Raw genomic sequence first — 26723 nt, 5'->3', positions numbered from 1 at the left:
TTCATTTTTTATTAGATGGAAATCCAACGTCCTGAGTCTCAGTTTTTATTTTTTTTTAAAGACAGATTTACTTGTTATGGCCCAATGCTAATTCAGTGATAGCCACATTAGTGCTTTGAGTTTATTTAGTTCCTGTTGTGCCTTATATTACCCTGTCCATGGGGATCGGTGAGCTTGTGTTGACCCTTGAGTTTGTATACGGATATAGTGAGTGTTTGCAAGGACCTGAACTGCTCCTAGGTTTTTGTTCAGCTTTTACATTCTACCCGCTGTTTCCTTGCCTGTCAGAAGCTATATACTCCATTTTCACTACGTCATTGCTCATTGTGTGTGCTTCTTAAGCTGGTTTGTCTCCTTGAAACATTCCTCATGTTTGTTCTTCTTTCAGGTGTACATGGAATTGGAGCAGGGTAAAAATGTAGACTTCTGGCGCGACATGACCATCATTACCGAGGATGAAATCTCCAAGCTTCGCAAACTGGAGGCTTCTGGGAAAGGGCCAGGTAATGAACGATCAGAAATCTGTTACAGTGCCCCAATATTTAAAATACATCATTGTCAGTGGCTATGGGACTAGGCCGAATGGTGATACGAGTGGTTTCCCTGTCTGACCCCAAGAAATAAAGTAGGTTGAAATGGCACAGATTGACAACAGGAAAACAGTGGTTCAGGAAGCAGGTAGTTGAAGGCTCCTTGGAGGCTTTGTTTCTGTGTGCCATAATTAGCATGTTTCTCACTGCGCTTATCTGCCTGGTGCAAAAATGTTTTGAGGCTTCATTTAATTTGTTTTCTATAAAAAACAGTCCTTTCTGGCATTGCTTTTGCTCTGGAGTGTATTGCTCATTGCCTGAGCTTTTGTTTTTTTCAAGCACTTGTGTCTCAAGCTGTAACTTATGCTGTCTTTGATTATCGCTATGCATTGGTCTCCAAAGTCTACTTAGACGCTTTATAAATCCGAAATAGAAATGCCCTCTCTAGCAAACACTTTGTAACAAGTAAGAACTAGCTGTGAGCTCACATTTGGCCTGGAGTGGGGCACAGGAATGGAATTTAGGTTCAAAGCTTTTGTCCAGATTTCTGAATTGTGGATAATAATGCAAGACCTGTGATGGCCCATTCTCTCCGTCTGTAGAGAGTGGAGTATGTGACTGGTTATGTAGTTCTGGTGCAAGGACAATATTGGGGACACTGCTTTGCTGTGAAATAGAAATTCCACTGCTCGCTCCATGAAATTGAATGCTGTGCAAAAGCTGGCAGTGAAAATGAGCCTGAAATCAAACCAGGCACATATTCTGTACTTCTGTTTTTTATTGGCACCCTAGCTATTAAGGACGCAGGCGCTGTAGCAGCCTAGTGCATTTGAGTGCCTCCTCCATAGCACTGTAATCTGTAATAACTGATCCTTGACACCCTTCTCTATTAAACCCCCTCTACCGCATGCTGACCCATTAAACCAAATCTTATCCGATGAGGCTTTACTATCTGAGAAATTGTAGCCCGTTGGACCCTCTGACTGTGTCACTCTTGTGCATGGTGACCATGGGATGCACGCTTTAGTAGCTTCTTTCTATTATCATAGCTGAAAGTACCTCCTCTGGAAATTCTGGAACCAGTAATGCAAAAAAAAAAAACAGCTTAGCAGTCTGAAACACGAAAACCAGTAAAGGGAAACAGAGTTGTACGTTTTTGCACTCCTTTTGTGACATCCTGACCCATGACAGACTGGGTTTACACCTTCAACTTCTGCAATGTTTTCAGTAAACCTGCCTCAGTAGAAGGTGTCCTTTTTCATCCTTTTGATTGAAAACGCTCCCCCACCCGCAGAGTAAAACGACTTGAGTCCTGAAGGAATGTGCTTTTCTTACTCAAGTAGGTGCTTGTGTGCTGCTACATGCCCCCAGCAGCTTGAACTCCTTCAAAGTGGCCCTGTACATTGTGGGGTTATATTTCACGCATCAATTCATACTGTAAGTAGCTTATAGAACCCGCTAGATCTTCATATCTGATGCATATTAGTGTAACAACCCTCCTTTTTCCCCAAATATGTTTACATAGAGAAAATATCGGTGTGACAGGCAGGGTATGGCAACTGTCATTGATTTGTTTAATGCTGGTCACTTTTCCATGGAGCAGATCTTGTGTGTCCTTTCACTGTGCAGTAAGCAAAGAATCTGCTTCCGCTGTAAGTGCAGTTATGTTTTGTGAATTTGCAGATCTATTTTCTGATCCCTGGCAGGAGAGCGGCGTGAAGGAGTCAACGCCTCGGTGAGCTCGGACGTGCAGCAGGTCTTCAAGGGGAAGAGCTACATCCAGCTTCAGGTCATCTACCAAGGAATCGAGAACAAGATCCGGGCAGGTGGGCCCAACCTGGACATCGGCTACTGGGAGAGTCTGCTGCAGCAGCTGCGGGCCTACATGGCCAGGGCAAGGTGAGATTGAGATACTATACCACAGACTAGCTCCACTTTTGCGGAGCACTTTTAACTAGCAGGTTTTTCTACTTATCCACTTCGTTGCACTCCTGTTATCAACTTGAATCACAAATGCTGTTTCCTATCAAGGGATCCTCCCCATGTTCTAAACCTTGAAGTAGTTCCTTGTGGTCAATTAGACCTGCAAATATAAAAATATGTAATTGCAAAGTCAATTCCATATACATTATTTTGAAAATAAGAAGCTAAATAGGAAAGTGATTTACTGCTCCATTAAACATTCTCGAGTGAAGGGTTTTTATTTTGATGTAGAGTGGTCAGTACCAGACAAACCTTATGGTCGGGTTACACGTTTGAGCTCATTATTATTTGGACTCTGATTCTAGGGTTGACAGAATATGTTTAGCTGGAACCTTTCTTGACTGCTTGGGCTTCCTTTACGAGTATCAGTAGGTCTCCAGGCTGAGCCACCACTCTTATCTCCTCGCGAGAGTTCTGTGCTCTCCCTGTCCTTACCTACATTCAACCTGGAAACATTTTTAGTTTTAATTTTCAGTCATCTGTTGAGATACAGTACATTGTAAAATATCGTTTATCTTTGGAAATGTACTCTTAGTGCTGGCTTAAAACTTTTTCTTTCACCTTTCATGTTTCATTTTTTTTTAAATAGCACATTCGGAAGGAGAACAATGTTACAAAAGAAAATGGATTTTAAATGTATTTTAGATCGATTGATTGTGGTACCACCTGGCAGTCAAGAACTGCACCAATTGTATTAATCTGGGAAGAGGGGTGCTTTTTTGGGCGAAATATTGTAACATGTAAGTAACTATTTTTCCACGCTGGTATCGTCAGGAGTGTAATTTGTGAAATCCATGTTAAATGCAGAAGTTAGCAGCAGTGATCTTAGTGGTTCATCAACCCCCTTATGTGATGCACACAAGCAGGTTTGGTGGCCAGCCACACTATGATGGATTTAACCCGGGTGCCCGTGTGGTAATATTTTAAATGGGAGTCAAGTCTGTGTTTCTGTCCTTAATGTATTGCACGCCTTCCATTGTTTGTGCTCTAGAAAGCGGTGATAATGAAAACAATTTTAATTATGTAAAAAAAAAAAATCTGGACTATTCTGTGGATCTGTGTTCAATGAAATATTGTGAGAAAACAAACATTGCTCACAGATGTCGGAGGCCTTGAAGTTTACAGAGTCTGTACATACACTTTAACTTGTAGTTCCAGTTTTTGTTTGCAAATTGCAGACTTAAGCCAACTTTACCAATCCACACCTTCTCTTTGTTGTCTGCCTGCAATTTTCAGCGCAGCAAGCGTGGTTACTCTGTGCCTTGTGTTGGTTTGTTTTTCACAGAACAATGTTACATTTTATAACAACCGTATTGTCTGCCCCGTGCTTCTGTGCAGAGGCCAGGCTGAGCATACTTGTTCACTTGCATCAGTGTACATTTCTTGTACATATGGTCCCCAGGACAAGTTAATTTTGGTCTGCTGCCATCGCTGGAAGTGTGGTTTGATTCCTGGTGGAATCGCAGTCCTGAATAATGCATCTGGTAACTATGGGTCTCTGCTTTCTGTTTCTAAATCTTGTTTTTATTTTGTCCAGGCTTCGAGAGAGGCATCAGGATGTATTGCGACAGAAGCTGTATAAGCTGAAGCAAGAGCAAGGTGTCGAGAGTGAGCCTCTCTTCCCCATTGTCAAGAAGGAGCCAGGGTCCCCAGATGAAAGGTGTGTGCAGTTCACGTCTGCTCTCTTTTCCATTTCCTCCTAACACGCACTCTTCCTGCTCATTTTAACATATTCCCTTTGTTTTTTTCTCTCTGCTGTTTTTTCTCTATTCCCTTTGGGTATCCTCTCAAATATACTCCTTCTTGGGGCGTCTAGCAAAAACTCTTGTACGGGAATCCCCAATTGAGTCCTTTAAATGTGTTTAATTGTTGAAGTAATTTTCAGAGTGTAAAACTTTAAATGCAAAGATGTTTAAATATAATCCCGTATACTCCGATTGTTGGTTTCTGCCAACAAGAAGTACAACCCATCAGCTATCCAGTTGAACTGGGTTTCCTTGATCTGTGTTTTCTGATAGAGGCCCTCATAATCTTGCATTGTCAATGATGATTTCCCTTGAAACCCTCAGCGACTGCCCTGATGCTTGTTTCAGAGTTACACGTTTACTGACTATAATGAAAGCTGCTTCTTGCTCCTCCCTATTTTCAGTGTTTTTAGATTTGCGGAGTTATCCACAGAAGTTGGCAATGCTTTTTTGCTTGTTTTTACGGAACGGGTCCTTCTGCTGTGGGATACAAGTTATTTGGCCTCATGTTGTGTTCTTCTTGCTCGTTCGCTCTGTTGTTTAGGCCAGAACCAGAGGAGACGTCTGCGGAGCAGCCTGGCCCATCGACTGAGGAGGCCGAAGAGGAGGGCAAGACCGAGGGTGGAGAGGCTGTGCTCCTGGAGGAGGATCTCATCCAGCAGAGCCTGGATGACTATGACGCAGGGAAGTACAGCCCCAAGCTGCTCACCACCTCCGAGCTGCCATTCGATGCCCATGTGGTGGAGATGGAAGAGGACCTCCAGCGGCTTATGGTGTTCCGGCGGCAGTTCCAGGTCACAGGTACGACTTATGGTGATGATGCAAAGCCTGTTCATCCTCTGTTCCTACAGTAATGTGTGGTTTGTTGTTTTCTTTGGCTGACAGAACACATGAACATGTTCGTATTGGGAGCTTTAGAGCACAGTGTATGTGTAGCGTGATTAGTTACCAGCTGAGTTTGCTGAAGGCAGTTTTTATGAGGGGTTGCATTTTGACCCTCTTTCTGCGCACTAAAATTGTGTGATGGTTTTGCTCTGGCATTCCGGTTACATCACTGTCTTGGCTCGCAAATCTTGAACATTAATCCACTGTTAGGAATTCTTAGGGATTATATTTACATGCATGGTTGGGCTTGAGATTAGTTTTTGATAGCTGACCTCTGGCTCTTGTCTAGAAGGATTAGTATGTTCCCTGACTTCTCTAGAGGACTGCCAGAGAAGACGAGGTCACTGGAGCAGTGTCTGCTTGTGCTGGCCCATCTGCTTCCACTCCTCTCTGGCGATGCGGCGCACTCTATGGTGTGGAAGACTTGGCAACCCTGGCCATTTTAGGCATCCCAGACAATCCCATACCAGGAGCGCCTTCGATGCGAAAGATAATGGGCCAGCAGGGAGAAGATCCTGTTTGGTGTTGAGGTGAATATAGTGTTACCAGTGCCAAGCCATTAGGACTGGCCTGGGTTCGGCATATGAACCCTCTACTAGGCTCTGAGTGAAGTCTGTTTGGGTTTCCGGACTCCTACACCTTCACCTCTTTACTGCTATGTCTGATTGGAGTGGATATCGACATCTTGTTGAAGGAGGATGAGTGGGTGAAGCGGCTGGTGTGAATGTGCATCATCCCATCCCTCCTTTTGGGTGAAATGTCCCATAGTTCCGCACTGTAGAAAGCTTGATCTTTATATTGTGGACCAAAACGAGGTACACTGTGTGAAGAGTCCAGGCAACCCTTATTGATTTACAGAGGCAAAAAATTAGTACACTAAATGCTCTGTGTTGTTGTAGTGTGGGCAACATTTTGGACTTATCAGAGGGTAGTGCTATAAGCATTTGTTGTGCTCACAGAGGTAACAAATGAGACGCCCTCCAGAATAAATCTGAGACCAATTTAGAAAAATAAGTCATTTTTATATACATTTGATACCAACAACTTCGTTATCAGCGAAATCCTTTTTAAAATATTGAATTTCACAGGTAAGTAAGCAGTTCACTTAAAAGCGTCTTTACGCAGCAATGCTTCCTTATGGGAGAAAAAGCATATGTTGCATAGTTATTTGCGATCGGATTCCAGGCGTCTCTTTCAGGACTTGGGGTTGTAGTGGGCCAAGCTCCAAAGTACCAACAGCAGTTACTCGTTACCTGCCCTGGGGCTTCCGGAAGCAGAATTGTTGGTCAGGTTGGTAGCTTTGCACGCTACGCCAGGTGGAAAGAGGGGGTGGAGGGGGGCACCTAGAAACAGGCTCCAGAGGGGGACTTGCGGACAAGACGGAGAGCTGGGAGGGGCTTGGGTCACAAGAGGGCACAGCCGGGCGTCGTACCAGAGCTAAGGCAGTGGAGTGCAGAGTGGAAATGTCGGCTGGGCCCGTAGCATCCTAGGACCCTGGGGTTGTCGCCCTCGCCAGTGGAGGGTGCAAAAATTAGGGCAGCTGGGCCACTCTGGAGGTGGATCTCTGCTGTGCTGATGTACCTTGACGGCTGCTTGATCTTGGTGTAGTGGGAGTCCGGGTTGGAGACTCTCGGGCTCAGTTTGCTGTAAGGGGTCCGGTACCCCGGGTATGGGTCCTGTGCATCTCTGGTCGATCTTTAGTGTCCTCTTAGTCAGCAGGAGCCAGATCTGACCTTCAGGAGCACAGGTACCTCTTCCTGGGACCTGCTGCTGTGTGCTGGCCAGGGAGCGTAAACTCGGTGAACCGAACTTTACGTCTTAGGTGCCTGCGGAATGCAGGGGATTAGCTCCTCGAATCAAAAGGAGATTGCTAGCAATGTGCGAAGGGCTGGCAGTCTCCTGGGGTTCTTGATAGATGCTCAGCTGCAGGACGAGTCGCGAGTCACGAGTCACGATTGTCGAGACTGATGCAGGCAGGGTTTGGTGTCAAAAGGCCAGAGCAAGTCTTCTGTTCTCTTTTTTCCAGTGACTCTTTTTTTGTCCTCGTTTAAAAAAAAAAAAATAATAATTTAAACAAACTTTATTGGGTTTTTTACTTTTTGTCCTCCTATTCCGTTGAATCTAAGTTCTTGGCATCAGGGGTGCCTCCTAAATAGTCAATTTAGGGGCATTAAAGGGCGTGACGAGTAGTAAGCAATGGGCTACTTATCTTGAGGGTGGCTACATCCCCTATATGACCTCTTCCTGTGGGAAGTGGGCATCACCTTGACCCAGAGAGCCTGACTCCACCAAACCCAAGATGGTGGAATTCTGATTTTTATGTTCACATCAGGTAGCCCACCTTAGGGGTGGAACTAGCCTGATGGGGAACACACCACCTGACTAGCTAATTTTCCCGCCTGTCCTGGTGCCAAATGGGCAGGGGCGGTATTTCCCCTGTCTGTGGAAGTCTTGGGTTGCATATCAAAGGCTTGAAATGGTCAAGATGGCCGCCTGGTAGGAGCTCTAGCCCAGAGCTCCCAGTGCTGGGGATCCCTGTCACGGATTTATCCCTGATAGCACCCATCTACGCCGAGGAAAACAAGTAACTGGATTATCTACAAGTAACGGGTTGCAACACAAGTAACTGGATTTCAAAACAGTATTGGATTTACTGAATGTTACCTGCAGTTCTAGCGGCTGGACCCCTGCAGATCTCGTTGGAGCATCGTCGGAGCACTGGAGCATCGACGGAGCACTGGAGCAACGACGGAGCCCTGGAGCACCATCGGAGCCCTGGGCGGCGGCTGGACCCCTGCGGATCTCGCTGGATCATCGAAGGAGCCCTGGGCGGCGGCTGAACCCCTGCTGCCCGCATTGGAGCATCGTCTGTGCCCTGGTCGGTGGAGGCAAGCCTGTTATGGTGGCTGGCGAGGCTGCCCTCCGTGCGACCTGTGGGGCTTTCCGAGAGCGCCGGTAGTCTGCCCATCAGGGCTGCAGCCTCTGCCGTGCAGCCCGGGATCTGCCCCTTGATCGGCAGGAGGGCACAACGCGGAGGCTTGTGGTCTGAGTGGGGTGACTCGGACCAAAAGACTGGTGCCCGTTGCGGATGTGCCTGCGTTCGCCCACTGCCTCGGTCTCCCTCATCATGCTGGCGGACCCCGTTCTAGGCACGGCGGGGGTCTGCGGAGGCGTCCTTCTCCTTGCACGCATCGCCTGTGCGCCCTCGCCCAGCCTGCAGACTCGGACTGGGTGCAGCGCTCGGGACCTGGCACGGGAGGGTCATAGGGGAACACTGGCGTCCTAACGAGGTGACTCGGTGTCCTTCCCCACCGCCCCCCACCACCCCCTCGATAACCGCATTGGAGAGACGGGGCAGGAGCTGAGCCGAACGAAGGACAGGAGAAATGCCGCGAGAAATATTAGAAGTGCGCAGCCCCTGACAATTCACTCGGAGCTGCCGCCTGCTGCCGAGAGAAGAGAAGCCTCCGACCCCGACGGCGCGATACTGCGGACCCCCTGCTGCCACTAATACCCCGGGAGCAGTCGTGCAAAGGTGGATGCTTCACTGGCAAGAAATGAATAGAAATCGCACTGGATCACTCCGGCTAGACTTCTAGAAGCCTGCAAAACGCTACTGCTAACATCAGCACAACTTCTGAGCAGAAATCACATACAGGCAAAAGACTTTACATCAGTTCTTAAACGTGGCCATGCACGCACATCAAAGGTCCAGCAGTCTTTAAACACTGCAGCTGTACCCTTTTGGCTTGATATATTCATCACTTTGCTGACATCAACGTGTTTGCTCAACAGAATCTGCAAAAAGGTATTTATCTACCCCAATCGACTATTCACATTTTCTAGAAAAAGCCTCCTTTGTACAAAATGGCGGGGGCCATAAAACTGTAGCAATAAATTCCCCCAACCTGTACCGCCTGTACCACCGCTACTCACGAGGCCTCTCAGTTTAACTCCCCCACACAAGACCACCAAAACAGAGATAAGACTCCCTCCCAGCAAGCCAGAGCTGGGCTTGCTCAAATAGAAACTGAAATAGCCCTTCCTGGTCTTAAGCAACAACAACTGACAGAGGACTATCGGCTATATCTCCCCTATTTGGCGGCCATTTTAGACTGATATTTCTCTTTCTTCGGCGGCCATCCTGGACTAGTCACTCTCACTTCTTGCCCAGACCCTAAGAACTGACTTTTCTTGTTATCAACTACCGCACACCTACATAGCTCTGTATCTAAACACTATAATTAAGTATCTGCCTTTTATTGCAGTACTGTATTTTTATTTTTATTTTTCTATTTTTGTATTTCTACTTTATTATACAAATTTGTTGTACTTCTATTTGTATTCTGTGCACTGCTGTACCCTGTACCCACGTCACTTTATCTTCACTTGTAACTCACCGATTACTACCTCATATATGTGTGATTAAGTATCTGCCTCTTATTGCAGTACTGTACTCCTACCTGTACTTTGTAGAATTTTTGTACCCTGTACCCATGTCACTTTATCTTCCGACTATTACCTCATACATGTGTGATTAAGTATCTGCCTCTTATCGCAGTATTATACTCCTACCTGTACTTTGTAGAATTTTTGTACCCTGCACCTATGTCACTTTCTCCTCACAGGTAATGCACCGATCGCTACCTCATATTTCTTTTGGATGCTCGCTAGTGTCATTTATGACTCAAGCAGCCTCTGTCTGCACCCATACTCTGTTAGTATTATACTAGTATTTGTATTTGTATTGTATATGTATCTTCGTGCGATTAAGTGACTGCTCTATATTGCAGTTTTATACCTCTACTAGTACTCTATACACTCTGCGTAAACTGCACCCATTTCACTTTTCCCTCACCGGTTCGGCACCAAACGCTACCTCATGCTGCACCTGCACCTATCTCACCTTTATCCCTATCATTCACTGTTCGCTACCTCATTTATTTGGTTCTTACACTTACACTCCTAGCTTTATTTTGAACATTTGTAATGCACTGAATGAGAATACTTTTTTCTGCATTTGACTGTTGTTTGTAATTGTTTTTTGTTACTGGCACATGTACCTCACATATTTTTGACTACACACTACTGTCACTTTCGATTCAGGTATTTTACTGCCTGCATAGGTATTCTATTTTATTCCAGTATATTATTTATATTATAGGCTCTCACTAGTGACACTCACTAGTGTCTTCCTTGGCCCTGTAACTAGCGGCTGACAGTTTGTACTATCGGCCTATTTCCTACTCCTAACACCACAGCCTCTATAAAATGGAGCTCAACGGCAAGAACACTTTTAGAATTAACTACCCCTCCACTCCTCTCTCCAAAAATGCCACTAAACGTTTTAAACACAACTTCTTGAGGTCACACCCTGAAACACCCTTTGCCGACACTTACTTCTCACTGGGCAATGGAGCCCTCAATACTGATATCATCTTCCACACCTCACGCAGAGCCCAATGGAGGAAAACTTTCCTATCCCTACTCACAGTCTCCACCACCAGGAAAACAACTCATGGCCTAAGTCTCACCATCACACCTTCCCACCTCTTCCCTGGCAGGTCTACCATTACCATCTACAATAACGGGATTGTCCTAATCCAATCCACGGACAAGAACCTGGAATTACTAGACAACCTGTTCCCCAAGTTCAAAGAGCACCTCTCCAAGCTGCGGACCCCCACCCAGAACTCCGCCAGCACTATCACCCCTGACGTCGCAGCCACCACCTACTACACTTCTACCCCCAGCACCCCAGTAAATGGCCCACCTGCTGTTAACGCCCCCCACTCCCCAAGAACAGTCATAAATAACTCCACCGCACATACTAGCAGCCCCTCTAACATGACCCTTCTTATCCCCACCCATATCCCCTCCATCCCTCCCCCCCGGACAGAACATCCCCCACCCACAACACACCACCATCTGAACAAGCCACCGCCCAAAGTTTATCCACCCCCCCCCTCCCATCCCCCCCACGACAGACACCTCTCCCTCCCCATCTCCCTTCCCACTCCCACCCACGAGTCTCTCACACCTGACACAACAACTCCCACCCACAACACGCCTACATCTGCACACACCATCACTCGGAGTTTATCCACCCATCCACCCATCCCCCCCATCCCCCCCACGGCAGACACCTCTCCCTTCCCTGCTCCCTCCCCACTCACAACTCTATCTCCCTCCCAACAAAAGATACAGAACATACCTCCTCCCTTACCTTAGCATCCCCCTCTCTCCCACCTCCTATTCTCAGCCCTCACTACCCTCCTGTCTCCCCCACTGTCCTCAGCCTTCACTCACTATTCTACTCACCGGCACCGTCTCCCACTGAAGTCACTACCTATGCTTCCCACCCACCGCCTGTCTCACCTACATCACCCACACCCCTCGCCCACAAACACGTCCACTCCTTGAATACCATCCCACTCATTAGCTCCGCGGAACCCCTCAACAACGCTAGTATACCCCCCCCCCCGATACCCTGCCTGCTCTCCAGCTCACTACTCAACCACTCACCAACGTCTCTCTCCACCAACACCTTCCCCAATGACCCTCCTGACCTGACTTTATCCACCCTCCAACAAGTCAAAGAGGAAATCTTACAAATCAAAAAAGACATCCACGCAATCAAAGACCTTCTCTCCTCACAGCCCAGTCTACCTCCCACCATCCCACTACCCTACAAACGACGCACCCTCCCTGCATACCCTCGCACCCGACGACACCAGCAATGGCCTACTATCCCCGTGCGCAATAATTCCCACCGCCCCCGTCGTGTTCTCAACCCCTTGTCGGACCGCGACCTATGCTCTCTCCTACGCTCTTATGGCCCAGGTCCTGTAAAAGACTTTTCCAACTCACACATCCCCATACCCACAATTCTTACAAACCCTCTAAGGCCCCCAACACTCAACAACAGAGGCTCCGTCCCTAACAACCTCAGAAAAGTTCCCCTCACACTAGAAAGCTCGACCACCCTTCTCTCTCCCAAACTCAAATGCATCCTACTAAACTGCAGATCGGCCCAGAGACATTCCTCCAACATCGCGGATCTCGTCTCAGATAGGGATCTGGACCTAGCCATTCTAACGGAAACGTGGCTCACTGAAGCCTCTACCCCGATTATGGACATACTAGTCCCCCCCAATTATCACATCATTAGGCTGGACAGGTCTCCTGGCAAGACGGGCGGGGGAATTGCATGCATTTTTAGGAGCAACCTCTCCGTTACTCAAGTCACCTCCCCCTCCCTTTCCTCCTGTGAACTCCTCTGCCTCGACATCACCAGTGAGGGCAAACAAGTCTGTGCTTTACATCTCATCTATCACCCGCCTGGTGACAATCTCATATTCACCCAACAATTCATGGACCTGATCACTTCCAATGCCGGTCGGCAGACCACTCAAGTCTACCTGGGTGACTTCAATCTCCATTGGAACGATCAGAAAGACACCGTGGTGAATAGTCTCAAAACTTTCCTCAATGCGCTTGACCTCACCCAATTATGCGATAAACCAACACACGACAAAGGAGCGATACTCGATCTCATCATTGCCAAAGAGAACGCCATTCAACTGGAGGCGATTCTACCCTGCGATTGGTCAGATCACCACATTATCACCTTCTTTATCAACGAAAAAGTTAAACCTAACCCTACTCAACCAATCAAAACCAAAGCATGGAAAAGGGATTTGAAGAATCTCAACCCCTCTACCCTACCTCCCCACATCGGCAACCTCCTCCTTCCCCCTTCAGGGGCCTCAGATGTTCAATCACTGACTGACCACTACCTTGACTCTATGAATACAATAGTCAATGAAGTCGCCCCTCTGCAACTGAAGAGAGTCTCCACCAAAATCTCTAACCCCTGGTATGATGACAGACTCAATGACGAAAGGCGTAATATGCGAATGGCAGAGCGCACCTGGAGATTGGACCCTTCAGCACTGCATCTCAAAAAGCTTAAGAACAAGAGAAATGCCTACTTTAGGAAACTAAAGCGCACAAAGTCGGACTTCTTCAGCCGCCAGTTGGACCAAGCGAAGAACAGGCCAAGAAAGCTGTTCGAGCTAATCAAGACCCAAACAAAGGCACATCCCACACAATCAAACAGCACAACAAACGACACCCCACACTGTGAAGCCTTCTCTGCTTTCTTTAAACTAAAGACTGACAACATAAGAAATGACCTCATCATGGATGTAAGCCGATACCCCAACCACACCAGAATGGCAGACACTCAACCTAAAAACAAGGCATCCTGGCAGTACTTCGATACCTATTCAGAAGAAGCAATACACAAACTGCTCTGCACCTTGAAGCCCTCTAATCACCTCACAGACCCTCTACCTGCTAATGCTGTAAAAGACTTTATCCCCTTGCTCCTCCCTCTCTGGACCAAGATCATCAATAGCTCTTTGCAACAAGGCCACATTCCAGACTCCCTTATGGTGGGGCAAGTCACGCCTATACTCAAGAAACCTACAGCTGATCCGTCTGACCTAAACAACTATCGGCCCATCACCAATATCCCCACCCTGGCCAAACTGCTGGAGAAATGTGTCCAACTCCAACTAACAAAACACATTGATCAATTTGACCTCCTCAACCCTCATCAATCAGGCTTCAGAGCGAAACATAGCACGGAAACAGCTATGACACACATAATTGATGACGCCCTCCAAATCCTGGATCGCAATGAGTCCTGCCTCCTCATCCTTCTTGACCTCTCGTCAGCATTTGACACGGTCAAACATGAGAACTTGATGGAGCTGCTAAGCACTAGAATGGGGCTATCGGGAACTGTTCTCAAGTGGTTTTCGTCCTTCCTTCACAATCGGTCTCAGAGGTTCAAGATCGACAATGTGCTATCTACACCTGTGCCTGCAGATCTAGGTGTCCCACAAGGATCCACCCTCTCCCCTACACTGTTCAACCTCGTTATGGAACCGCTCGCCACCTTGCTTCAAGCATCCAATGTTCAATTCCATATGTACGCCGATGACACACAACTCTATCTAAAGTTACAATCCCCGGAAGATATCAAACATCTGAATTCCACGCTTATTAACACCCAATCTTGGCTGGCCGATAATCACCTCAAACTAAATGCTCTGAAAACTGAGTTCCTACTCATCACACCCCCGGCGAAAATCTCCACCACCCAAACCTGGCTCAACAACCTAACAGCACTCAATGTCCAACCTACCATCGTGGACTCGGCGAAATCCCTAGGCATCACCTTCGACGCCAAGCTCAACATGCAGCAGCACGTCAGCAAAGCCACAAAAGCAGCTAATTTAACTCGCTGAAAATTAAACCCTTCCTCCCGGCCAAAGACTTCCAAACTGCTGTACAAGCTTTAGTCATCCCTCGAATAGACTACGGAATTGCGGCCCTCAGCGGTCTCCCGCTATCCACAACAGCACCCTTAAGAGCCTCCCTGAACGCTGCCGCGAGACTCATTACTGGCTCTAGAAAGCATTCGCACATATCCCCAGACTTAAAGTCTCTAAAATGGCTGCCTTTTGAAGCAAGAATACATCTAAAAATTGCAGTTATGACACACGCGGCCGTGCACCACAAGGCACCCAACTACCTCGCTCAAAAGCTGTCTATATCAGGAGGTTCGAGATCCAATAGGAGTACAAAAAATCTACTCCTGAAACCTCGTAGATTCCGGAAAGTGAAAACCTACAAGCGCTCCTTCTCAGGAATGGCACCCAGGATCTGGAATGCGCTCCCTCCTGAAACCAGGCTGATCTCCTCCACTGCACTCTTCAAGAAAGAGGTGAAAACAATCCTTCTGGCCAAGATCTCCTGATCGTTATAGATTTTGGTTCAGAGACTCTGCATTGCTTTATATCACTGCTCACCCTATCCCTTGGCACTATACTCTACCTGTTGGGGGCACTACTACGCTACTCTTACTACCGACCAAGATGTGATACACGTTGGTTTACTGATCCACCTGAACACCTCTGTAGTGGGATCAATGACTTGTGCTGTCCTATATTACTTCCTTACCTGATTGTATATGGATTGGTTTTATGTATGTTTTTATTATCCATGTTATTACCATGTTATTGACTATTATACTGTTCCCATTATCTCTGTTGACTCCTACTGCCCCTACCCTGTCTTTGTGAAGCGCTCTGATATCTGTAAGGATCCTGTTCGCGCTATATAAAACTTTGAATAAATAAAATAAATAAAGGCGGCAGAGGTCTTTGAAGCCTCCTGTGTTGATATGCTGATTACAAGCCATCCTGCTTGGAGTAGGTGACAGCACCTCCAGCCGGCCAGAACAGGCACTGTTTCTGCCCTCCGAGAGCTCGGGCTCTCACCGCCAGGGAGTCAGAAACAGGTCTGTGCTGGCAGGCTGGTCTGCACCAGTCAGCCAGTACAGTAGTAGTCGATAGGTTTTCAGGGGGCACCTCTAAGGTGCCTTCTGGGTGCATGTATTAATAAATCCATGGCGGGAATCGGTGTGGGTTTAATAATATGCGATGTGTACCAAACGCTTCTAGGTTTCATTAAAGCCATCATGTAGCTGGGGAACTCGTACATACCAGTGTCCAGCACATGTTCTAGAAATGGCTTCCCTGTTCACTTGTAACATCTAGGAGTCCACTTTGACATCACAGGGGCAGAGTTGCTCATGCAGATATGTCCACACATGTAGTATAAAGCAACCTGCCTAAAGGCTGCTGTGGGGTGACTTGCTATACTGCATGCAGTGTCTGCAGGCATGGCACACAGGAGGTGTGCCATGTCGTGGCTTCACTTTTTTCTGCACCAAATCACGTAGCCTGCAATGGCAGTGTACTGAGGGCTCCTTTGGGGTGGCACAATACATGCTGCAGCCCTTAACCCTCTTTACCCTCATTGTCCTAGGTATCTGGGTTTCCATTTACTAGGGACCTACAGGGGGAGCCAATGGTATTGCCACTTGGGGGAACAATTGTACAATTTTGGGATAGAGGACTAGCACTGGGGACCTGGATAGCAGGAACCCACTGCACTTCTGTCAAATTTGCATTGAATACCAGGCAAAAAGTGGGGGTGACCATGTCAAAAAGAGGCACTTTGCTACACACCTATACACTTCTATCTCCAGTTATGGGGGACCCTGAAACTGGTGATTGGTAATCTTTGCTTACATAATCCAGTTTCATGTTAAACGTCCAGGGCTCTAAACCAAGACCTCTGCTGAGGGGGCATGCAAGGACTGCAAGGGTGCGCCCTGGAGGTAGGGTGGGGTGTTCCAGGATTACCCGGAAGTATGAGTCCAGGCTCCTGGTTTGAAACCAAAGGTTGTTACCCAGGGCTTGTCGTTCAACCGCATGAGATGCATGCATTTGACAAGACAATCTGCAGAACCAGTTGTCGGTCACAAGAAATGTTTATTTAATGTATCATAGAGACTGGAATTTTGCCTTTTTAGGCATCCCTTTTGTAATATTTTCCCAAACCTATGCATCGCGGAATCTGTTTGCAGGAGGCTTTTAGCTACAGCAATAAACAGAGCTAAGATGCCGGCTGATGACGTGACATGGCCTCATGTCTGCATTAGAGCGTCACACAGATGGATTCTGTCACGTTTCTCTATATTCATGAATGTTTTCTTGGGGATTTGCAAAGCATTTCCTCAGCAAACTTCACAAAGTTGTGTTGAAACTTCACAACCTCCCACAGGAGCTTCACTCCGCAGAGGACATCTTGGTCTGCACGCGCCTGCTCAAAACCTGGATTTTCGGCTGTGCAGTCTAAACTCCAGGACGCTCCAGCTCAGTTCTTGCACATAGCGCCGGTGCACTCCATGAGTAGCTGTTGCGCTCTACAAATCCTCTAGATAGGTAGGTTACGAGGAAAACATCTGCAACTGAAATGGGTAAAAAAAGAAATCAAGATCTCGCGTGAGTTTTCATGCCACTATGTTTTTGCAAAGAAACGACGTTTGCGAACTGCGCGCAACTCTGGCTTCACAAACGTTGTTAACTTGGAAAAAGTTTGCTGACGAAAGCTCGATGTCACTCACGCATACCTTGAATTTCCTACACTAACTGGTACAATGAGTCCCATACGGCCACCCTTTGCCTTTTATTACCGTTCAATGTTTAGAGCAGAGGTTGGTATTTTTCGTTAGTGCCAGGCAGTGACCCCGTTTAATACTAGAATGCAGTTTTGGTGTTTTTGGTGAACTTTAGGTTTAGTTTTTCAGTGGCTGTTTTTGAATTTCTGGTGCTTGGAATGAGTTCTCTTGCGGCTCCCCTCCTCGTCTCCCTCCAGCCCAGCGGCTGATTGCTCGCCCAACATTCAGGACTCGAGTTCTATCCGAGGATTACAGGTTTTTTTGTTACTCTATTCTCAATTTGAAATTGTAAATACAGTGCAACAAAGGAGCAATCTTGGCAGAGCCTGAATATTGGAATCTCATACATGCCAACATTTCAGAAGAGCAAAGAGGGAGATTTTTTTTTAAAAATCGGGAGAATGGGGCTTCAAATCGGGTTACTGGCGTGTATGGGCTTTGGAAGTGTGCTGCTGCAGGATTGGACATTTGAAACAAATGTACGTTTTTTTCTTACCTTTTACAAGCATGGAGCGCAATGGCAGGCTGAGAGGGTGATGCAAGTGTTGTCCCCCCCCGCCCCTGTGTGACACCCCAGCCGAAAACAGCTTCCTGTGCACACACACGCCCCCCCCCCCCCCCCCCACTTCACAGGTCTTCAAAAGACTATTGCCTTGTTAATGACCCTTTGTTGTTTTTTCACCCCATCGAGAGCCCCTGCATGGCCACTTTGACTATTGCTGGAAAAATTAGCACTTAACACAAAAGCCCTGTCAACAAACCCCGAGGAATCGGGTTTTTGCTTGCAGGAATCGGGAGGCGGGAGACTAGCCTTCAAATCGGTAGTCTCACGCCTGAATCGGGAGGGTTGGCATGTATGGAATCTATCGTGCAGACGATAAAGCCCAGCTGTGCGCTTTCTACCCGAGTTTTAAAGGATGCCGCTGGGAGGTGCTGGCGCGCTTCTACCCATCGGCCACACGATGTCGCTGCAGGACCTCACTGCTGACTTGGAGGTTAATGAGATACAGCCCTTGGCAACGCCAGCTCGTCTGCCCTGTGTCATGGTGTTTTATAAACGCAGTTTTTTTGTTGGAAACAGCTGTGAGAAAATAAACTTACTGCTCCAGCCTGGATCCCTGGCGCATGCGGCGGGCACATGGCTCTCTGCCCGGCTAGACCTGACCCCCGGGGCAGAGGGCTCCTATGGGGGCTTGCCTTAGAAGCCCTTCTGCTGGCCGAGCCCTGCGGCTGGAGATGCTTCACTGGTCCCGCCAGCGGGTCAGTGTGACCTTCCTTTGGCTGCCGGGGGCGGGCGGGCTGCTGTTCCCGCCGCTTCAAGTTTAGCCTCTGCCGCTCCTTGGGACCGCTTTTAAAACTTGCATTGCAGTTTTTTTAATTTATTTTTTTGCATTTTATGTCATTAAGTAATTAGCCTTACAATTCATAATCTTTTTGGAATTGTGAGATCGCAGGACTACAATTTAAGTTCGTGTGAACTACTCTGTTTGGCATTAGGATATGCTGTTCATCTATTTCGTTCACCAAGGCGTGTTTTTTTCTATTAGAAACACGCAGGGGCGGCTGGTGACATTTGAAAGTGGTGTGGCGTAAACTAATTTGCATATTGCACCGCAGCGAGCGAGCCCGAACCACCTTGCATCCATCCATACATCATTCATGCATCCACCCACCCATCCTGCATCCATACATCATTCATTCATGCATCCACCCATCCATCCACCCACCCATCCAACCTGCATCCATCATTCATGCATCCATCCACCCATCATGCATGCATCCATCCATGCACCCATTCTCCCTGTTCAATTTCCTTTGCTGCGGCTCTTAGAAACTGGCCAATCACGTTTAAGCTGGGTCCCCCAACTCCACCATCTAATATATTCCCATTCATTTTACCCTTACTGTAAACATCCGTGGTCTCTTTGGAGGAAAACTGACCTGACAGGAGTCTGCGAGAAACTGGCTATAAGTTTGTGATTTACATCCCCACTGAACTTTTTTCACACTGTCTACGGTTGATTAATAGCCACATTGCACACATCCGTACAGGGTGCACTCTTTACTTAAGACTGCACGCTTTTCTTCTTTCAGCACTGCAGTGCTGTCAGGCATCTTAAACAAATAAAACACGTCAAAACACTTTTTTCCTCCTTACTTACTCTTTTGCACAGCTCGTGTCGACAGGCTGCCATGTCCGCACTAATTGTTTCCATATTTCAGACAATCCTGGCGCTGCAGGGGCACAGGTTACTCTACGCCCAGAGCACGCCCATTAGGAGACTGAAGGGCTCCTAATGGGCATGCGCAAAAAAGCACGAACACAAGTGCGCATGCGTGGGCACGGGTAAAAAATTCACCCTCCGTCCCCAAGCATGCGCACTCGTGTTGCTGCCTGCCTGGTGACAATCATGTCAATCAACATGACGCCTCCCGACGTCATGCTGACTGGCAAGCATTGTCAGTTCTCCCTCGGTGTCTCCTGCGGGGGGCTACGCCCCTATGGACGCACCGCGCCTGGAAACACGTGATAGTGAAATAGTATTTAACTATTTGAAGTTAAATTTTGGATCATTTTTTTTAATTCAGTGAAATGGCGTGGCAGTTATTTTTAACAGTAATACAATGCCGCATTCCTTCAATTTTGTTCCCACTGGCATCGAACACTATAAATGTGCACCAGTGCAAACAACACTTACAACATACAAGATAGACAGCTGAAATAGGAATTTACAGCTTGAAAAAACATACACAAAACTCCTAATCAAAAGAATGCTGTGTTTCGTAATTAAACAAAGGTTGCACTATTCCCTCGTTTAAAAGGTAATTTGTCAAATTGATCTGTTCGATATGAGTAATCTTCTGACGAGTTCCATAATTTTAAAACTTTGAGGATATTCCAATTAAACTTTTAGCGGTTCCATTATCCTCTGGGCCCGTTTGACCGGCAGAGAGCGAGACAGTTTGGGGGAGAGGCAGCTCTGTGCACCCCGAGAGGCACCTTAAGTTGTAGCCTGGCTTTTAAAGGCAAGTATAAAAGATGTCTTCACCCTTGAGGTTCTAGTCCCTGTGACTGATCGGGGAATGGCTGTATGCAGAATTAAGAATATATTGCAGCACTCCCTGTGCCAGAAAACCATTCCAGCTACATTCCAAGGTGGTGGTCTAATAGATGGAAGGTAGGTGAGGTGGAAGCTGGATTTCACTTACATTGCTTGGAGGAGAGTGCTGGAATAATGTATAGGTTTTTGTAATGTTGTTTCGAATGACATAAGCAGAGTTCATTTAGTCAAGTAAATCTTTATTTCGATCAATTAAGATCATAAAAGAAAATGTACAATAAAAAGAGCAATTAACCTTCCATAAAATGCTACAATCTATATACAATGTGCGCTTATAAAAATGATATCCATCATGTTAAAGAGAAAAAATCCATACATTAAAAAATGACGATTAATAAAACAGATTGATCTGAAATTCGTAATTGTGTTAAAAAAGACATAAATGAGCCGATAATAAAATTGACGCATTGAAACAGGGGAAGTACTTATTTTTAGGGCTCATAACTTTGTGAGGTACTAGTGGTAGATGCACTAAAGAAAGGCTACAATATTACATAAACAGAGTTCATTTAGAGTAAGTCGGATGTGACGAGGAGGTTCATATCTTTGGATGTAGTAAGCAGGTGTCAGTTTGCTTCATTCCATCCATAAAGTTAGACCCTTCTGGTGCTGTGCGTCGGAGAACAACAGTGATGCATAAACCGTACAACAATAGACGCCATAAAACATCAGTACAGCTCAGCAGTAATGTTGCTTGGAATAACGCCTTCTGCAAAGCATTGACCCGTGTGCATCTTCAAGTGCGCGCGTTATATGTTTATAAGCAGCCAGTGTTTTGCAGATGGTTAACCCCTTCGACGCTCATGACGAGCTGAGCTCGTCATGAGTTACGCCTCTCGTACGCTCATGACGAGCTCAGCTCGTCATGAACCGCGGGTTTTAGAAAAACGCAGCGCACGGCGGTAAAACGCTTAGCGCGCATGCGGTTAAACGGTCGCTGCTGACGACTGCTCTCATCTGCAGGCCACAAGTGCAAATCCAAGAAAGGCAAGCTCACATTCCCTTCCACAGACAAAACGTTTAGTTTGCTTATAATATATAATTGGGTAATGGGTACACTGGGTACCTAAAGCAACTCCATCAGTTATTGAGCCTCAACTGTGTTGTCTACACACTCATCCGGCAGTTTCCCTGCTGACCTATGGAATGCACATACATGGCAGCTGCAGTATTTGCAAGACTATTATTTCCATTTTCAGTTCCCCAGCCAGGTCGCATATTTACCTCTTCCTTTAGACATCTTCGCCGCAACCCACCTCTCGGAATATTTTTGCTCCTTGCTACAACTCTTCTTTATCCCAGATGGAGCTGGAAACGTTACTTTCCTGTAACATTGTCCGCAGTCGTTGGCACGCTGTACAGGATCAGGTGCTGAACTGATCAGAATGGCAAATTGTGGCATCTGGTTACTTTTTAATCTGCAAGATGCTAGATTGGCCTCCCGGGGATGCTTTTTTCTACTCTTTTATACCAGGAGATTTCTATTAAAAAGAGTTTCTAGAATGGTCCGAACTGATGTATTCTGATTTGAACTCCTTTTAATACATCAGCATCACTGGTACTTGTGCATGGTTCGTATGATTGTGGACTTCCAGGGTGTCGAAACAGGTATGCGTCTCCATGTGGTCTTTAACTGCATAAAGATGGTTGGGGGGTGTTTTGTGCTTCTGGCCTGCACAGGTCAGTTGTTTTCCTGTTGTTGCCTAATAGCATTTTTCAATTGTGGGTACATTAGGAAGGTCATTTGTCCACATATTTCCATATCCGTGTTCTCCATGGTTTGTAGGTGTACAATTTTACCCTATATGTGATTCACTGGTTATCATTCATAGTTTTCTTTTTTTTAAAATTTATTTTACCTAGAAAATCATCTCAAAATGCTTCAAAATAAAAGCCCCTGAAAGAAAATATAGCCTTATAGCCCACCATAGCGGCTATACCAGCCAGTTAAGACCTGCTACAGCATTTTGGCTCAGACCGTTAACAGCCGAGCGGGACTTTAATGCCGGTATAGCCCAGCTACGGAGGGCTATAAGGCTATTAAAACATTCCGCCCCTAGAGGGCATAATGTTCTAACAAATAAAACAAAAGCCTCACAGAGCCTGAGAGTTGAACCCCCCTCGTGCTCCGTGAGGCCTTTGTTAACGGCAACAGCTCTGAACAAACATTGGAAGGTTGGAATTCCGGGCTTCTACCTTCTATTAGAAGCCCGGAGCACTCCACTGGTTTCAATGGAGGTCACAACATTCCAATGTTCTAATAATACTTTAAACCCAGTTCAATCACATAGCAGGAAGACAAATCAAAAGCTAATGAAAGGGTTGTGCTATAATGCAGTGTGTGCATGTGGTCCGATGTTAGGTCTATTTGTTGTTTGTAGACGAGGTTAGGCACTTGTATGTATCTGAATCGTTGGGTGTCTTAGATTCTCAATTCAAAAGCACAAGGATTAACATTCAATTTCCATGTCATATACTTATCGATTTTCTCTACACCACGGATGATTTATTCAATACATGCTTTCTCAAGACTGTTCTTTAACCCCTTGAGTGCTGGCCACGTTCAGCGGACGTCGCGTGCCCTACCTCGGTAGTGCTGCGCACGTCCGTTGAACGTCGCGGCCCCGCCCGCGCAATAGAAAGTTCCGCACCAGCGCGAAACGTTCAGTGCAGCGGAGGGGTTAATAGCTCTTCAGTTGTCTTCTGTTTATCAATCTAAGCTTAGTTTGTGTCCACAAGTTCTCAGATCTGCCAGCCTCTGACCTTGCCTTATGTGCTCTAACTCAGTGTGTTTTAAAACTTTAGGTGATGCGGTTGAGACAGCCGAGGACATCTTTGTTCGAAAGGCCAAAGAGGGGATGGGCCAAGACGAGGCGCAGTTCAGCGTCGAGGTGCCAGTGACCAGCAAGGCCTATCTCTGGGCAGACAAGTACAGACCCCGCAAGCCTCGCTTCTTCAACAGAGTGCACACCGGTTTTGAGTGGAACAAATACAACCAAACCCATTATGACTTTGACAACCCCCCACCCAAGATTGTGCAGGGCTACAAGTTCAACATCTTCTACCCGGATCTGATCAATAAACGTTCTACGCCGGAGTACTTCCTGGAGGCCTGTCACGACAACAAGGACTTTGCCATCTTGCGGTTTCATGCAGGTCCACCCTACGAGGACATTGCTTTTAAGATAGTCAACCGCGAGTGGGAGTACTCACACCGGCACGGCTTCCGCTGCCAGTTCTCCAATGGAATCTTTCAGCTCTGGTTTCACTTCAAGCGGTACCGCTATCGCAGATGAGCACTGTGGAGTGTGGGGCTCGGTCACCAGCACAAACTTGTATTTATATTTTCATATTTCCCTGCCCATACACACTAATCAAATATCTGGGATTGTGAATTCTGGAAGTGCTTTGGGCAGTCATTACATTCCTTGACTGGTTGCTACAGGTTCAGTCCATCACTTCCTGTCAGGCTTTGGATGCTGCTTTTTATAACCTGGACCTAAACAAATGTTCCCTGTATGATATCCCATAAAATAAAATTACTGACTATATTAGGTGCCCTGTTCATTCAGAAACCCCGGGAGACTGTCCACTCACCGCTGTATAGCCTGCCCATCCTGCCTAGACTCCTCCTGTGCATCACAGTCCCCTGGTTGTTGCTTTCTGTTTGATATTCACCACTGCACTTTAATGATTCTAACTTGTAAACGTAATTTTGCAAAGCAGATAACAACCCGGACCAGCTTTCTTCATAGTCCTGTGTTTTTTTCCCCTTAGGTACAAAATGTAATTATCCCAGTCACTTGGGTACTTTTTCTTTTAATGCAGAATGCATACCTAGCATATGTGGGTGTCTTGGGTGCATAGAGCGGGGAACGGAGTTACCAACATAGCGTCAGCATAGCACTGCCATGGCTAAGCCTTGATATCTGGATGAGTTTCTGTCAGTGGAAAATTGGGGTAGAATCCAAATCTAGGGTTGTTGAGCAGAGATCAGTCCGAAATGTTTACTTTTAAGGTTTTCTTAAGGGCAGATGAGGCTAACCCCAACATCAGATCTTGGCAATTTGATGGCAGTACAAGTGAGTGTGCTTGTTTTTGTGTGTGCGTGAAGTTTTGACATTGCGCTGGTGCTTGTTTCACGATTGAAGCTATCAGTTAAGATGTGTGGAATCAAAGAATTGTGTAGAAGTGGCAGGGTAGAGTGGTAGCAGAAGGGGAGGGGCGTAGGTTGAGATGAGTTATGTACTAAGAATGAGTGATCTGTTTGAGACAGACTGAATGGAAGTTCTTGTTGGTGTATGTATGAACCAATAGGGAATTTGAGATGCCTGTGGGTTTTCTGGAAAGGTCCTGAGCCCGATAGAGCTGCCATGAACGCTGTATGTCTAAAACACAGGTTTCTTTACATCTCGTGGCCATGTCGCCTCGTCGCATGCCCCTTTCTGTAAGGTTCCGAGATGGTTGTATTGCTTTGGTAGGCATTTTTTGTTTTCATTGGGGTAAGAATTGGTTTGTTGCGTATGTCGCCCCTTGTGTATCAGTAAGATAGCTGCCACGAGTCATGTCTGCCTCCTGCAGTGGCCTGTTGCCTTCGGCTAGGTTGGTGCTATATACATACCTCTACGCGCATAAATACAGACCAGGACTATGGAGTGTTTTGCTGAATGCGTCCAGTATGGTCAGGTCGTTGGGAACGGTGAGGACCGACCTACGGCCGTGTCAGTCAGTGATGGCCAGGTTGATCTTTGAGGTCAGGCCTACAGTCTGGGCTTGTACTCGCTGAATGTTGGTTGAGGGTCAGTGGTGGAGAGCCCCGTGAGGTCACTGAGCGGGATGAACCTTACCTTCCAGTTCTTTGTGCAGTGACCATGCTAGGCCGCCAGTTTAGTACATTGGGATGAACCTTCATTACATTGGACGGTTCCCAGGATTCTTTGATAAGTTCATAAATTCAGAATTGTTTTTCTAACCATTCAAGATGGGAGCTGGGTTTCCCAAACATTTTATTCTACGTAAATCTCTAGATCAGTGGTTCTTAACCTTTTGACGTCTGTGGACCCCCACTTAAGTATTTCTGGAAACCGTGGATCCACACAGCCATTATTGGAATCTGGAGACCCTCGCTGCGTCATTACTGGAAGCGAGGTACCCCGGCTTAAGCAATTTTGATATTTCAAACCCCAAAGCAATACACAAAAATCGAGAAATGTGCATTCGTCAAACAAATACATGAATACAGAAATGATTAAATATTTGATCTAATTCACAAACAAATATAAACATTTGTAAGATTTTAATTCAATTGAACACATATCGTCCCCATGATATCCTGGTTGATACACTTGCTCTGCTCCAATCTGAGGACACCAACTTCCTTTTTGGCCTCCAATTTCAAATTCCTACACATTTACGGAGAATTTTAAAATGTAAAATTTTACTTCTTTATTTATATACAATTTAATAATCTGTTGATGTTTAATTTTCTAAGCAGTCGTGGACCTCATGGGTAGGTGTCGCGGACCCACTGGGGCCCCTGTACTGCAGGTTAAGAACGGCAGCTCTTGGTAATGGCTGATCGAAGCAGGCAGCCACTGTGGACTCCTCCTTGTTGGGTTTCTGTGCTACCGCCTTTGAAATATTATGGAAATGTTCATCAGATGGAAAAAGCAGTATTGTCTGTGGCTGAATGGCTGCATCCCGCGCAGAGTTCTCCGTCCGGCAAAGTTCTTACATTGGCAGCCAATGGAAAAAGAGCTCAAATCGACCAATGACATTCCACCTGTATACATTCTTTATAAACTATTTTTATAGTTGTTTTCTATCTTGATTCTAGTTCACATAAAAGGCTGAGCATCAAGCAGATAGAACTTTGAGATGTACATCTAATTACTTCTGTGAAGGTTGCTGGAAGCATATTGGTCTTTTAGGATCCTGTCGAGCGTCACCTGATAGTGGACAGGTCAGAACCTGTCGAAACAGATAATTTAAAAGCATGTGAAATTTTTGGGGGCTGTATTTTTTTTTTTTTATTTGGTAATAAAAATTGTTTAATTTGTGTATAAAATGAGAATTTAAACGTTTGGCAAGATGTGCTTTGGTATTTGTGTTTTTTAAAGTGTTTAATTCAAGGCAGAGTTTATAAGTGGAACCAGGCAATACTGACTTTTCTGTTGATGACTGTTATAAATGAAAACTTTGCCTAATTCCTACCCTTGCACCAGAAAGACAAGTTCCGATAACCTGGACAGTGACGCCAGAGCTCTTCATACAGCCACAATAAATGCCCCCCGCCCCCCCTTTCTTTTTTTGATCATTGAGAAACTTGAACAAGTTCAACCTCCTAAGTAACTGG

At 46.3% G+C, this 26723-nt stretch overlaps 1 protein-coding gene across 2 annotated transcripts in view; it reads left to right on the top strand.

Annotated features, from left to right (window-relative positions):
- The window catches only part of CACTIN (cactin, spliceosome C complex subunit), a 52567-nt gene extending 26116 nt beyond the window's left edge, over nt 1–26451 (top strand). For both annotated transcript variants that reach the window (XM_078671078.1, XM_078671076.1), the window contains 5 exons: nt 389–503; nt 2237–2429; nt 4051–4173; nt 4803–5059; nt 23174–26451. In XM_078671078.1, the coding sequence (XP_078527204.1) occupies nt 389–503; nt 2237–2429; nt 4051–4173; nt 4803–5059; nt 23174–23664 (1179 nt within the window). In that variant the 3' untranslated portion in view covers nt 23665–26451. The remainder of the gene's footprint in view (nt 1–388; nt 504–2236; nt 2430–4050; nt 4174–4802; nt 5060–23173) is intronic.
- Nucleotides 26452–26723: the final 272 nt, after the last annotated feature.

This window comes from Lissotriton helveticus, chromosome 12, assembly GCF_964261635.1.
Source record: "Lissotriton helveticus chromosome 12, aLisHel1.1, whole genome shotgun sequence".
Classification (NCBI taxonomy): Eukaryota; Metazoa; Chordata; class Amphibia; order Caudata; family Salamandridae; genus Lissotriton; species Lissotriton helveticus.
Note: the sequence above shows the minus strand (reverse complement) of the source record. Positions and strands in the feature narration are given on the sequence as shown.